The sequence below is a fragment of the Coregonus lavaretus genome (genome assembly GCF_964263955.1).
Source record: "Coregonus lavaretus genome assembly, chromosome: 16".
Classification (NCBI taxonomy): Eukaryota; Metazoa; Chordata; class Actinopteri; order Salmoniformes; family Salmonidae; genus Coregonus; species Coregonus lavaretus.
In genome coordinates this window covers 22,557,192-22,573,418 of record NC_140003.1, presented here as the reverse complement: position 1 = coordinate 22,573,418, position 16,227 = coordinate 22,557,192, and the positions used below count along the sequence as shown (strand labels likewise).

Here is a 16,227-nt window from a genome sequence, read left to right as displayed (position 1 = left end):
AGGGAGGGTGAGAGGGAGCTTTATTAGCCCATATATCTGATCTGTATGTGGACAACATCCAGGGGCACTGGTACAATTATTTTCCAGTTCAAACCAACTGAAGTCAGATATTTTAGGCAGAGTTAGGCCAAAGAGCCCAACCCCACTCCATCTACAATGGCAAGGCAAACATTACCAGAGCCCATTGGTATGACAGTTACCTTGGAGTGGAGAAAGAGCTAGCCTAGCACAGAAGAGGCACTAACAGTTAATATATGAGATGAGCTAAGCATTGTCCTGGTGGCCACTGGCCATTTAGCAGACAAAACAACCCCTCAAATCCAGCCGGCCCGGCCCTCCACTGCCTCTCAAACAAAAAACACATCTAAACTGGAAAATAGCTATGTTTACATCCAATGGCGACATATTTTCATGTGAATATTCTAAAATCCGCATAAAAACAATATGCACATTTTCCCACCAGAGACGTGTTTGCATCAAATTGACTTGTTGCGGATAAAAGGCTGTGCGTGATGACGCAGTGCACATAAAATAACTTTTGCGGTTAAATTCCCATGTACTGAATAAAAAATACAAGGTAAATGGGTTTCCATCGCATCTTCAACTCTACTGATGGTTTTGTCACATAATATGTTGTGTTATACTGTATACCAAATGTGCCTACTCTGGTCTTGGCACGTGTGCACTAGCCAACAGCTCGCAGATACAGTGCAGGTATAGCCTACATGATGAGATTATTATGGACAAAAGAGCAAGATTATTTTTATTTGTCAAACGGCAGCCAAGTATCGATCACCATGGCACCAGAATAAGACCCTCGATATTTATTGGAAAGGCGCATTAAGCTCATCACCCTGTGAAGTTCATCATACCTTATTTCATCTGTAGCCTAATAAAGTGCATGCTTTCCCGAGTCGTAGCGGACCACACAACATATTACTGCGTGACTGCAAGTTTACTTCAATATTATGGTTATTATATCAATATTTGCGAATAAAAGCGTTTCCACCGCCATTACTCACTGAATTAATTTTACAGACACAAAAAGTTCCCACCTTGTCAAGCATATTTTGTTTTGTCGACATTTGGAAAGTTTACCGTCAAATTTCCTGTTTCCATCAGGCCTGTCGTGACATTTTTTATCCTACATGTACTTTACTGGCATAAAAAGGTTAGATGGAAACCTGGTTAGTGACAGCGTTCTCATTGTAGAGCCTCTGATAGCAGCCAACTGCCCATAGGAGACGAAATAACCAGTGAATAAAGAGAACAAAGGTTGGGACCAGCCCATGTCCTGTCCTGCTGGAGCCATTAAGAATATCTCTGGGCTGTTGTAAATAAACATAGGTTTGACCTTTGACCTTTTGCCCATACTGACCCGACCCCTGGGCCTCGGACCAAGAGGGGAAACAGTACCCGTGCTCCGTTTGCGTGCTCTAGAGCATGGAAGTATGGTGAATGGAACATGTCTAGTGGTCTTACCAGAGCGTTGATGTCTTCCGATTTGTAGATGAGCATACGTATCTCCTCAGGGTCTCCATTGAAGATGGCCTGAACCAGCGGAGGCTGAGGGAGAAGAGAGAGAGGAGAAGGGGTCAGACTCTGGGGTCATTCACTAATCCTCCTCTATAGATCCAAGGTCGTTCACCAATCCTACAAGCCTAATAATAGAACAGTAGAGGAAACCTTTATTGCCCTCATATGACATTCAAACATCAAGTGGATACATTACATTTACATTTTAGTCATTTAGCAGACGCTCTTATCCAGAGCAACTTACAGTTAGTGAGTGCATACATTATTTTTTTATACTTTTTTTTCATACTGGCCCCCAGTGGGAATCGAACCCACAACCCTGGCGTTGCAAACGCCATGCATGTCCCAAACACAAGCAGGGACAATGCAAGTCTCCCCAAATACTGATCAAGTCTATCTCCAATACGTGTCTAAACAGTCACCCTAAAATAAATCTCAAGATATCAGATTTATCAGCTGTGTGTAAACAAGGCAAGAGGGGGAGAGGTCCTTCCCACGGTATGGAATTAGAGCATTGCCAACATCAAATACAATTTTATTGGTCACATACACATATTTAGCAGATGTTATTGCAGGTGTAGCGAAATGCTTGTAAATGAGCAGCTGTGTGATGCTTCAATCTGTTTTTAAAAAGCTGGAGAAGTGAGTGTCTGAGTGAGACACTGTAGGTCTACATTTGATATAGGCCTAGTTGTGTAGTTAAGACTGTGGTGGATTTTATAAGACAACTGTATGAGGTTATTTACAAATAGAGGGATATAAAAGTCCTCCAACTCCACAAGGGAACAAACAGTACAGCAGCATTTAGAGGCCATTATCTTAGTCTAGTGAGTGAGGTCACAGTGCCCAAGTCCAAATAGTCTCTCCTGCCTCTCTCTCCGACCTAAATTAAGGTCCCGGACATCGCCGGCATGCAGGCACAAATGATCAGTGTCAATCAGTACTAGGCCTTAGATCAGCACGCTCAGTCAGCTTTCTGAGAAACACAGCAGAAAGGGCTAACTGACTGGAAACAACATGATGGGGACTGGCCAGGACATGATGGGGACTGGACACGACATGATGGGGACTGGCCAGGACATGATGGGGACTGGACATGACATGATGGGGACTGGCCAGGACATGATGGGGACTTGCCACGACATGATGGGGACTGGCCAGGACATGATGGGGACTTGCCACGACATGATGGGGGCTGGCCGACCATAATGAGTAATGGTGATGTTCTAATACTTTTAGGCTGTAGAATAGATGAATTCCTTCCATCCTTCCTCCCTTCCTTGAATAGGCAAGCAGGAAGGCCCTAGAATGTTGAGATACCCCTACCTACCCCTCCCCTTTGAAAGTCACTAGTCACTGATCTGGCCAGGATTGGTGAAAGCAATGTAATGGAAACTCTGCCTTCTTTTTATCCAAGAACACACAGATCAGCGATTACCCTCAAGGAAGGGAGGAAAGAAGGGTGCCCAGTTCTTAAAGTATCCGAACAGGACCTTTCTAGCCCTAAGTCTTTGTGACAGACAAGGGGAGACATGGTTCAGAGACCGAGACAGACTGGTTCCATATTGAAGCTGTTCCTGGGTGCTGCAGAGCAGGCCCTCGTCATGTGATGATGACTGAGAGGGAAATTGTTTCCACAGCCTGTTAGTTCCATACAACATAAAAGTTAATGAGACACAGGAAGAGGATTGAGTCGGAGCACTGACTGGCTGAGCCCTATGTACTACGGTAATACCAGACCATTTTGCTGCATCTTGACTTCCTGTGCCTCCTCCACCTCACCGCCTGACTTCCTGTAACACTCTGTCACCTTCTCAGAATCGACACGCAGAGAGGAAGCCTAGCTAACTCTGCATTTTCAGTTCCGCTTCCAGGCCACACACACCCACACACTAGACTACTGATCCTATAATCTGCAAGGACCTGCACAGAAAATGTGTAGGCCTATATGAAACAGCAGGTGGAGAGACAGAGGCGGGCAGGCCACAGCATAAAACACTACAGCCTCCCCACATCCCAACTTTCCCATGGGGATCTAAACAACCCCACTGGCCACTGCCAGAGGAGTAGTGATTTATGGGAATGGGGCTCTCCTCTTTATGGATTGATTCAGAGCGTTTTCCCGCCTTTTCTCGCACCCCCACACCCATAACTAATTTCACTCTACTAAGACAGGAAATGCAACTAATAGCAGGATATGTGTGGCCATGTGGGCGACACAAGTCCTTAAATAGTATAGTTAGGCTAAATATGGTTCACAATCACACAAGAAGTTGAGGCAAAGTTTAATAATAATAATAATAATAATATGCCATTTAGCAGACGCTTTTATCCAAAGCGACTTACAGTCATGCGTGCATACATTTTTGTGTATGGGTGGTCCCGGAGATCGAACCCACTACACTGGCGTTACAAGCGCCGTGCTCTACCAGCTGAGCTACAGAGGACCTTCTCTTAAGAGAAGAGCTGTGCCTTTAAAACAGAGATGAGAGAGCACTTGGCAGCATATTGCCTTGTTTTTTGCTGTCTCTTTCAAGTACTCACACACTCACATAAACAGCTGGCATCACCTACTGGTCACAAAGCTGGTGTCTGTCACTTTTTGTAATTGCACTGGGGATTTGGGGGACAGTGCTACTAAGGGTTGGGGGGAGGGGAGAAGGGGGGGGGGGGGGTCCTGGCTGAAAGCAAGCAGCCGTCCTGAATGAGGACATTCCCCAACCCCACACCACCACCCCTCCAGGCAAACCAAAAACCTCTAACACTGAGCCCATTGTTGCTGCAGCACAGGCACAGCACACTACCCTCATCCTCCTCCCTCCCCTGACTCCAAGGGCCAATGAATGTTCTCAAAACTACCCCTTTGTCCAATAGGAGAGTGGCTTCTTCCTTGTCTACATTTAGAACACCCTTAGGGCCAGCGTCTTAAATCAACTAGTCCCGTCTCAAAGAGTCCCAATGGAACCAAGAGGGGTCCCCGGCATTTGACAAAACAAATGGATGTTTCCCCCCGGTTTCCCCTTCAATCTCTCTCCGTCTCTCTCTATGTGTTGACCTCATCCTACACAAAATTCCTGAATCTGATAAAAACTCTGTTTTCATTCTTTAATCTGCAAACACGCATGCAATCTGGTGCGTCCATGCATGTGCACACTGACACACACACAAAAGCACTTTTTGGGCTTTTCTGCGATTGTTCTTCCATAACATAAGGATGGTGAATAATCAGAGCCGCATTGCAATTGGTGCCCGAGGGTACAGAACAGATCTGAATCTCCACCCTCACAGCACAGCTCCAAAATGAAAAGCTGCTGATGCCGATGATGTCCCACTATAAATGAATTGCAGAATTAAAACCATGCTGTGCTTGACTGTGTTTCTCTCTCCTTCCCTCACTGTTGGCAGCGCCTCACAGAGAGAGAAAGGGAAAAGATAAGTCTGTTTTTCTGTCTCTCTCTCTGTGTCTGTGTGTGTGTGTGTGTGTGTGTGTGTGTGTGTGTGTGTGTGTGTGTGTGTGTGTGTGTGTGTGACAGCAAACGCACATATATGGGTCGTGTAGGCGTTTCACCTGTTAAGTAGATATTGCTATCTCAATTCAGGAAGCCCAGCAGCATTCAAAACAAGAAGAGGAAGAAAACAGGAAAGACAACATCTCATGAGCACCCTTCAGCCCCCCTTCTGAACAAACCCACACACAGATGCACACACACACACAGACGAACAACCAGTGGGGATCCAGTAAGAAGAAAAATGAAGAAAAGGGGAGGGGGTGTTAAGACCCAATAACTTCCTGTCCCTTTCCTTTAACACAGAAGAGGGATTACACTGGACAAGACACTCACTGGACAGTACACACACACACATACAGCCGACACAGCCGTACACTTCTATAATCTCTCTGCAAACATACACATCCGTTGGGTGGTTCTATATGATTGAAATCACTTTCTGACCACACCCCTTTTGATTTAAACGAAACCTTCCATACATGTTTGCCCATGGTAGAAGTGGTCAGAAAGTGCCATTTTGGACCTCAATACCAGAACAATCAGGAGATAGAGGTACTCAAAGTTGACCCATTATGCATACGGGCAATTCCATGTTAATGGAATTACACTGAGACTCAGATTCATCACTTTAAAATGTATACCAAACAAAAACCATTGATTTCAAAGTTTCACAAATCATAGAACTCTATGCAAAATTACTACTTTTAACAATTTCTAAAATGTTACTAAAACACATTCATAGGAAGTACTGTGCAGATACAAAGTTTGGTAACAGAATACAACTGAGGGAGACTTTACTGTAATTCTGTTACCAAACTTGGCGTCTGCACAATTTAAGTAAATGTTATTTTTTACTGTGTAAATTGTTCAAAGTAGTCATTGAGCATAGAGTTGTATGGTTTGTTAAAGGCCCAGTGCAGTCAAACACATGATTTTCCTGTGTTATATATATATATTTCCACACTCTGAGGTTGGAATAATACTGTGAAATTGTGACAATTATTATAACGCCCTTTTAATGTAAGAGCTGGTTGAAAAGTTGATGGGATGGAGTTATGGCCTTCCATGGTGACATCACCATGCGGTAAATTAGTTAAAAGACCAATAAGAAAGAGAATTCCAAACCTCTGCCAATATCAGCTAGTTTTCTGTTTTCCCCTCCCCACTCAGACCATGTCCAGACAGTCCTAGTTCAATTCTTGCTTGAGAAATTGCCCTTTCCTAAGAAGCTATTTATTTTTTTATTTTTTTTGACAATTTTCATTGAAAACAATCACATTAAGGTACTTAATTGTTACCCAGAAATGATTTGAGATAAAAACGGCTGCATTGGACCTTTAAACTTTGAAATGTATGTTTTTTGTTTGACCTCTGTAGAGGTTTTATTATTATCCCCTTGACCCTGCCACTCAGCACCTCTAGAACGAAAACAGCCCCCTACATGGTGAACAACCTCTCAGATATGCGTGTGGTGCCAGAAACATTGCATTGTGGCCAATGGCTGTAAAAATATAGTATATGCTCTGATGGTGAAGTTTGAAGTTAAGTGACACAAGTAGGCCATTTTTCTCAACATCCTACTCTTCTTGCTGACTATAATTTATTTATAATTTAGGAGGAAGAAAGAAATGTGGAACTTGATTAGGCAAGCCCAAAATGCAGAACACTGTCTTTAGACAAAATGGAGAGAGTAAAAGTAGCCAGAGAGAGTGTAACATGTATCAACTTGAAATATCATAACAGGAGCAGACAGTAACATTATAATTAGGACACGATAAAGGAATTCACAGCTAAATTATGGTGGCAGTGATACAACCAGGGTACAGCTTCTTCAGCAGGAGTGCCAGCAGGAAGTAACCCCGAATCCGTTGTCCTAATTTTAAAAAGTTGAACAGAACAAATAACTAAAGAAATACTGCAAAGGCATCTATAAAATGCAATAACACACCGCACAATTTCATTCACTGCGCAAGATGCCAAGCACACCTCGCTCGCGTAGCGGACCACATCTGTTCCTTATGGGCACCAGAAAAACAATTTCCGCTCGCTGCTTGCCCAGGAAATAGGACTTACTTACGCATTTCTTTATCAATAGAGTAACCACAATGGTAATGCTTATAGACCATCTAGAAACAACTAAATGTTAATTATTAGTCAAATTGGCATAGCTACCTGCTCGACGAGTTTTAGAACAGCCATAATAATCTCGGTCAGCTTGGTCGGCACATCAACACACTCCCTCAAATATCAGATCATGCAATTGTCTTGGAACAATATTTCAGTTAGAAAAAAGCCGTTTTTTCCTTGATATCGCTCTTGTTTCATGCAGCAGTCAGGAAAGTAAATAATGTTCCTTTTCTCATGCAACGCAGATCCTCCGTCAGGGCCCGGGCTGTATCACGGCCCCATGGCCAGCTCCACTGACGCTATCTGCGGCGAGGGTGAGTCGAGGCAACCGCCGCCACAGTGCGCAGAAGAAGGAAAAGCTTCTCCGACTGATGTAAACAATCTGCATTTACTAATTCTGCACTGAGGACTTTCTCTCTAAATAGCCATACACTCCCTCCTTCTCACTTTGCAGCTCCGAAAATATTCCTGTGTACAGTATGTAAAACGGGTGAACAGAGATTGCACACAGGAAGTTCCAGCCTCTCGCTCTCTCCTCCACTCAGATGCAGAATTTGAGGAGAGTCATCGCCGATTGTCAGTAGTAACGCCCGGTAGATCGCTCCCTCTGCTGCCCTCCAGTGGCTAGAATAGGAAAAACAACTATTCTGAGTAATGGCAGAGATGGGTTTGTAAATTGCTTTGGTAATGTTCAGTGGCCTACAGCTAGCTACACTACAGGTGAATTATCTAGAATTGTAGATTGCACTCCACACTGCCCTTTCCCACTTGGACAAAAGGAACACATGAGAATGCTGTTCATTGACTAGAGCTCAGCATTCAACACCATAGTGCCCTCGAAGCTCATCATTAAGCTAAGGTCCCTGGGACTAAACACCTCCCTCTGCAACTGGATCCTGGACTTCCTGACGGGCCGCCCCCAGGTGGTGAGGGTAGGCAACAACATATCCGCCACGCTGACCCTCAACACGGGGGCTCCTCAGGGGTGCATGTTTAGTCCCCTACTGTACTCCCTGTTCACCAACGACTGCGTGGCCGCGCATGACTCCAAAACAATCTTTAAGTTTTCCGACAACACGACGGTGGTAGGCCTGATCACCAACGATGATGAGACAGCCTATAGGGAGGAGGTCAGAGACCTGGCAGTGTGGTGCCAGGACAACAACCTCTCCTTCAACATCAGTAAGACAAAGGAGCTGATCGTGGACTACAGGAAACGGAGGGGCCGAGCACGCCCCCATTCACATCGACGAGGTTGTAGTAGAGCGGGTCGAGAGCTTCAAGTTCCTCGGTTGTCCACATCACTAAGAATCTATCATGGTCCAAACACACCAACATAGTCGTGAAGAGGGCACAACAACACCTCTTCCCCCTCAGGAGGCTGAAAAGATTTGGAATGGGCCCTCAGATCCTCAAAAAGTTATACAGCTGCACCATCGAGATAATCTTGGCTGCATCACCTCTTGGTATGGCAACTGCTTGGCATCTGACCTCAAGGTGCTACAGAGGGTAGTGTGTTCGGCCCAGTACATCACTGGGGATGAGCTCCCTGCCATCTACACTCTAAAAATTAGGGGTTCAACAATAGTTATTCTAAGATCCTCAAAGTTCTTTGAAGAACCTTAGGGTTCTTGGCACTGAAAATTGCCCACAAAAGGTTATTCCAAGAACCTCATAGGAGGTGGGGTTCATTGAGGAACCTCCTTAGTTGGTGGGGCTTCTTGCAATAACCTAACTGCCCAACTGAAACATTTGGATTTGAATTTGAAAGGACAGCAGGTGCAGGCACTTACAGTGGGGAAAAAAAGTATTTAGTCAGCCACCAATTGTGCAAGTTCTCCCACTTAAAAAGATGAGAGAGGCCTGTAATTTTCATCATAGGTACACGTCAACTATGACAGACAAATTGAGAATTTTTTTCTCCAGAAAATCACATTGTAGGATTTTTAATGAATTGATTTGCAAATTATGGTGGAAAATAAGTATTTGGTCACCTACAAACAAGCAAGATTTCTGGCTCTCACAGACCTGTAACTTCTTCTTTAAGAGGCTCCTCTGTCCTCCACTCGTTACCTGTATTAATGGCATTTGTTTGAACTTGTTATCAGTATAAAAGACACCTGTCCACAACCTCAAACAGTCACACTCCAAACTCCACTATGGCCAAGACCAAAGAGCTGTCAAAGGACACCAGAAACAAAATTGTAGACCTGCACCAGGCTGGGAAGACTGAATCTGCAATAGGTAAGCAGCTTGGTTTGAAGAAATCAACTGTGGGAGCAATTATTAGGAAATGGAAGACATACAAGACCACTGATAATCTCCCTCGATCTGGGGCTCCACGCAAGATCTCACCCCGTGGGGTCAAAATGATCACAAGAACGGTGAGCAAAAATCCCAGAACCACACGGGGGGACCTAGTGAATGACCTGCAGAGAGCTGGGACCAAAGTAACAAAGCCTACCATCAGTAACACACTACGCCGCCAGGGACTCAAATCCTGCAGTGCCAGACGTGTCCCCCTACTTAAGCCAGTACATGTCCAGGCCCGTCTGAAGTTTGCTAGAGTGCATTTGGATGATCCAGAAGAGGATTGGGAGAATGTCATATGGTCAGATGAAACCAAAATAGAACTCTTTGGTAAAAACTCAACTCGTCGTGTTTGGAGGACAAAGAATGCTGAGTTGCATCCAAAGAACACCATACCTACTGTGAAGCATGGGGGTGGAAACATCATGCTTTGGGGCTGTTTTTCTGCAAAGGGACCAGGACGACTGATCCGTGTAAAGGAAAGAATGAATGGGGCCATGTATCGTGAGATTTTGAGTGAAAACCTCCTTCCATCAGCAAGGGCATTGAAGATGAAACGTGGCTGGGTCTTTCAGCATGACAATGATCCCAAACACACCGCCCGGGCAACGAAGGAGTGGCTTCGTAAGAAGCATTTCAAGGTCCTGGAGTGGCCTAGCCAGTCTCCAGATCTCAACCCCATAGAAAATCTTTGGAGGGAGTTGAAAGTCCGTGTTGCCCAGCGACAGCCCCAAAACATCACTGCTCTAGAGGAGATCTGCATGGAGGAATGGGCCAAAATACCAGCAACAGTGTGTGAAAACCTTGTGAAGACTTACAGAAAACGTTTGACCTGTGTCATTGCCAACAAAGGGTATATAACAAAGTATTGAGAAACTTTTGTTATTGACCAAATACTTATTTTCCACCATAATTTGCAAATAAATTCATTAAAAATCCTACAATGTGATTTTCTGGATTTTTTTTCCTCATTTTGTCTGTCGTAGTTGACGTGTACCTATGATGAAAATTACAGGCCTCTCTCATCTTTTTAAGTGGGAGAACTTGCACAATTGGTGGCTGACTAAATACTTTTTTTCCCCACTGTAACTGAAAAAATTGAAAGATCTCAATTTAGGGTAAGGTTTGTCCCTTGGAATTGATATTTTTTTACGATGATACCATCTATCTTTTCATATTTGTGCAAATCTTTCTTAAACAGAAAATGTACATAATTCAATGGATATCAATCAACAAATAGGTAAGAATATGTAGGCTATAAGAATATGTTGAAGGCTAGCTGTATTGGGTGCAGATGACTTAACTGCTCACTTTTGTGTCTGTGTCTGCAGATTTACAGACGAGGAGGCATACAAAGGTATGTCAATTGGTATTGGTATGTTATGCTGATCACATTTACCATCCTCTTCCCTTACCTCTTCAATTAATATCCCATAGGCCTCTACATTATGGACAAGGTATGTGTATGAAAACCATTATCAAAACAGTTTTTTTCATTCACATTTACCACAAAAACCAAGGTATGAATACTGTCATTTGTTAATCATCTGTATAATTACTATTTTGGGGATTCACAGACTTCACCCTCCCTACACCTCTGATGAATATAACAGGAAACCTGTTCGATCACCATGCACTGCAAAATCATTCTGTGTATGGATACGGAGAACATCAACACGCCAGAGGATATACCCATTGGACTTGGAGCTCTGCTGGGAGTTTACCTCATATTTGGATGTTTTAATTCTGCTTTGCCACTAAAATCATAATAAACACTGACAACTAAAATATTGTGTTATTGTTGTTATTGTTATGCGTATTATTATTATTATTAATAATAATAATAATGGGGGGGGGGGGGGGGTAGTTATTCAAAAGGTTATTTGAGGATCCATTAAAAGGGGTTCTTTGGACCTCCCGAGTGGCGCAGCGGTCTAAGGCACTGCATCACAGTGTTGCGGCGTCAATACAGCCTGGGGTTCGATCCCAGGCAATGTCATTACCGGCTGTGACCGGGAGTCCCATAGGGTGGCACACAATTGGCCCAGCGTTGACCGGGTTAGGGTAAGGTTTGGCCAGGAGGGGGGCTTTACTTGGCTCATCGTGCTCTAGCGACTCCTTGTGGCGGACCAGGCGCCTGCAGGCTATCTTTGGTCGTCAGTTGAACAGTGTTTCCTCTGACACATTGGTGCAGCTGGCTTCCGGGTTAAGTGTGTTAAGAAGCGCGGTTTGAAGGGTCATGTTTCGGAGGACGCATAACTCGACCTTCACCTCTCCCGAGCCCGTTGGGGAGTTGCAGCGATGAGACAAGATCGTAAATCACGAAATTGGCGAGAAAAAGGGAGGTAAAAATTACACACAAAAAAAGGGTTCTTTGAATAACTTATAGGGGATCCCCCACAGTTTCAATTTGAAGAACCCCTAAAGGATACCAGGAATGTTTTCTTTTCAGAGTGTAGGACCTCTAAACCAGGTGGTGTCAGAGGAAGGGCCAACAAATGTTCAAAGACTCCAGCCACCCAAGCCACAGACTGTTCTCTCTGCTACCGCACGGCAGGCGGTACCAATGCACCAAGTCTGGAACCAACAGGACCCTGAACAGCTTCTACCCCCAGGCCATAAGACCTCTAAACAAGACTGCTAAATAATGTAGCTAATCAAATGGCTACCCGGACTACCTGCATTGACCTTTTTTTGCACTAACTCTCTTGCACTGACTCTATGACACACACTGGACTCCACCCACACACTCACACAGACACACACTACATAGGCCCACACACACATAACATCCACATACAGTTGAAGTCGGAAGTTTACATACACCTTAGCCAAATACATTTAAACTCAGTTTTTCACAATTCCTGACATTTAATCCTAGTAAAGATTCAGTTAGGATCACCACTTTATTTTAAGAATGTGAAATGTCAGAATAATAGTAGAGAGAATGATTTATTTCAGTTCACTTTAAATTGTTTAACTTGGGTCAAACGTTTTGGGTAGCCTTCCACAAGCTTCCCACAATAAGTTGGGTGAATTTTGGCCCATTTCTCCTGACAGAGCTGGTGTAACTGAGTCAGGTTTGTAGGCCTCCTTGCTCGCACACGCTTTTTCAGTTCTGCCCACACATTTTCTATAGGATTGAGGTCAGGGCTTTGTGATGGCCACTCCAATACCTTGACTTTGTTGTCCTTAAGCCATTTTGCCACAACTTTGGAAGTATGCTTGGGGTCATTGTCCATTTGGAAGACCCATTTGCGACCAAGCTTTAACTTCCTGACTGATGTCTTGAGGTGTTGCTTCAATATATCCACATAATTTTCCTTCCTCATGATGCCATCTATTTTGTGAAGTGCACGAGTCCCTCCTGCAGCAAAGCACCCCCACAGCATGATGCTGCCACCCCCGTGCTTCACGGTTGAGATGGTGTTCTTCGGCTTGCAAGCATCCCCCTTTTTCCTCCAAACATAACGATGGTCATTATGGCCAAACAGTTCTATTTTTGTTTCATCAGACCAGAGGACATTTCTCCAAAAAGTACGATCTTTGTCCCCATGTGCAGTTGGAAACCGTTGTCTGGCTTTTTTATGGCGGTTTTGGAGGAATGGCTTCTTCCTTGCTGAGTGGCTTTCAGGTTATGTCAATATAGGACTCGTTTTACTGTGGATATAGATACTTTTGTACCTGTTTCCTCCAGCATCTTAGGAAAAAAGGTCCTTTGCTGTTGTTTTGGGATTGATTTGCACTTTTCGCACCAAAGTACGTTCATCTCTAGGAGACAGAACGCGTCTCCTTCCTGAGCGGTATGACGACTGGGTGGTCCCATGGTGTTTATACTTGCGTACTATTGTTTGTACAGATGAACATGGTATCTTCAGGCGTTTGGAAATTGCTCCCAAGGATGAACCAGACTTGTGGAGGTCTACAAATTTCTTCTGAGGTCTTGGCTGATTTATTTTTATTTTCCCATGATGTCAAGCAAAGAGGTACTGAGTTTGAAGGTAGGCCTTGAAATACATCCACAGGTACACCTCCAATTGACTCAAATTGTGTTAATTAGCCTATCAGAAGCTTCTAAAGCCATGACATCATTTTCTGGAATTTTCCAAGCTTTTTAAAGGCAGAGTCAACTTAGTGTATGCAAACTTCTGACCCACTGGAATTGGGATACAGTGAATTTTAAGTGAAATAATCTGTCTGTAAACAATTGTTGGAAAAAGTACTTGCGTCATGCACAAAGTAGATGTCCTAACCGACTTGCCAAAACTATAGTTTGTTAAAAATAAATTTGTGGAGTGGTTGAAAAACTAGTTTTAATGACTCCAACCTAAGTGTATGTAAACTTCCGACTTCAACTGTATATATAGTCGTGGTCAAAAGTTTTGAGAATGACACAAATACAAATTTTCACAAAGTCTGCTGCCTCAGTTTTGATGATGGCAATTTGCATATACTCCAGAATGTCATGAAGAGTGATCAGATGAATTGCAAAGTCCCTCTTTGCCATGAAAATGAACTTAATCCCCCAAAAACATTTCCACTGCATTTCAGCCCTGCCACAAAAGGACCAGCTGCCATCATGTCAGTGATTCTCTCGTTAACACAAGTGAAAGTGTTGACGAGGACAAGGCTGGAGATCACTCTGTCATGCTGATTGAGTTAGGATAACAGACTGGAAGCTTTAAAAGGAGGGTGGTGCTTGAAATCATTGTTCTTCCTCTGTTAACCATGGTTACCTGCAAGGAAACACATGCCGTCATCATTGCTTTGCACAAAAAGGGCTTCACAGGCAAGGATATTGCTGCTAGTAAGATTGCACCTAAATCAACCATTTATCGGATCATCAAGAACTTCAAGGAGAGAGGTTCAAATGTTGTGAAGAAGGCGCCAGGGCGCCCAAGAAATCCAGCAAGCACCAGGACCGTCTCCTAAAGTTGATTCAGCTGCAGGATCGGGGCACCACCAGTGCAGACCTTGTTCAAAAACTATAGTTTGGTAACAAGACATTTGTGGAGTGGTTGAAAAACGAGTTTTAATGACTCCAACCTAAGTGTATGTAAACTTCCGACTTCAACTGTACATGCATACTGACGCCACACCCACACACACACTTTCACATTCACCACATACGCTGCTGCTACTGTCTATTATCTATCCTGTTGCCTAGTCACTTTATCTCTACCTATATGTACACTGAACAAAAATGAGCATTTCTCTTTTGCTAAAATAATCCATCCACCTGACAGGTGTGGCATATCAAGAAGCTGATTAGCATGATCATTACACAGGTGCACCTTGTGCTGGGGACAATAAAAGGCCACTCTAAAATGTGCAGTTCTGTCACACAACACAATGCATCATGTTTTGAGGTAGCATGCAATTGGCATGCTTACTGCTGGAATGTCCACCAGAGCTATTGCCAGAGAATTTAATGTTAATTTCTCTACCACAAGCTGCCTCCAACGTCATTTTAGAGAATTTGGCAGTAAGTCAGACTGGCCTCACAACCGCAGACCAGGTGTATGGCGTCGTGTGGGCGAGCGGTTTGCTGATGTCAAAGTTGTGAACAGAGTGCCCCATGGTGGCGGTGGGGTTTTGGTATGGGCAGGTATAAGCTACAGACAACAAACACAATTGCATTTTATCAATGGCAATGTGAATGCAAAGAGAAACCGTGACGAGATCCTGAGGCCCATTGTCGTGTCATTCATCCGCCGCCATCACCTCATGTTTCAGCATGATAACGCACGGCCCCATGTCTCAAGGATCTGTACACAATTCCTGGAAGCTGAAAATGTCCCAGTTCTTGTATGAACTGCATACTCACAGACGTGTCACCGATTGAGCATGTTTGGGATGCTCTGGATCGACGTGTACGACAGCGTGTTCCAGGTCCCGCTAATATCGAGCAACTTCGCACAGCCATTGGAGAGGAGTGGGACAACATTCCATAGGCCACAATCAACAGCCTGATCAATTCTATGCAAAGGAGATGTGTCGCACTGCATGAGGCAAATGGTGGTCACACCAGATACTGGCTGGTTTTCTGATCCACGGGCCTACCTTTTCTTTAAGGTATCTGTGACCAACAGATGCATATCTGTATTCCCAGTCATGTGAAATCCATAGATTAGGGCCTAATGCATTTATTTCAATTGACTAATTTCCTTATACAGTGGCTTGCGAAAGTATTCACCCCCTTGGCATTTTTCCTATTTTGTTGCCTTACAACCTGGAATTAAATTTTTTGGGGGTTTGCATCATTTGATTTACACAACATGCCTACCACTTTGATGATGCAAAAATGTTTTTGTGTGAAACAAACAAGAAATAAGACAAAAAAAAAACAGAAAACTTGATCGTGCATAACTATTCACCCCCCCCAAAGTCAATACTTTGTAGAGCCACCTTTTGCAGCAATTACAGCTGCAAGTCTCTTGGGGTATGTCTCTATAAGCTTGGTACATCTAGCCACTGGGATTTTTGCCCATTCTTCAAGGCAAAACTGCTCCAGCTCATTCAAGTTGGATGGGTTCCGCTGGTGTAGAGCAATCTTTAAGTCATACCACATATTCTCAATTGGATTGAGGTCTGGGCTTTGACTAGGCCTTCCCAAGACATTTAAATGTTTCCCCTTAAACCACTCGAGTGTTGCTTTAGCAGTATGCTTAGGGTCATTGTCCTGCTTGAAGGTGAACATCCGTCCCAGTCTCAAATCTCTGGAAGACTGAAACACGTTTCCCCT

General features: G+C 43.9%; 1 protein-coding gene across 1 annotated transcript in view; it reads right to left on the bottom strand.

Annotated features, from left to right (window-relative positions):
- LOC311143435 (serine/threonine-protein phosphatase 6 regulatory ankyrin repeat subunit C-like) overlaps window positions 1–2,597 on the bottom strand; it is a gene marked incomplete at its 5' end in the record, with an annotated part of 21,530 nt that extends 18,933 nt beyond the window's left edge. The window contains 2 exons of the mRNA XM_084179252.1: window positions 1,483–1,566; window positions 2,544–2,597. Of these exons, the coding sequence (XP_084035378.1) occupies window positions 1,483–1,566; window positions 2,544–2,597 (138 nt within the window). The remainder of the gene's footprint in view (window positions 1–1,482; window positions 1,567–2,543) is intronic.
- Window positions 2,598–16,227: the final 13,630 nt, after the last annotated feature.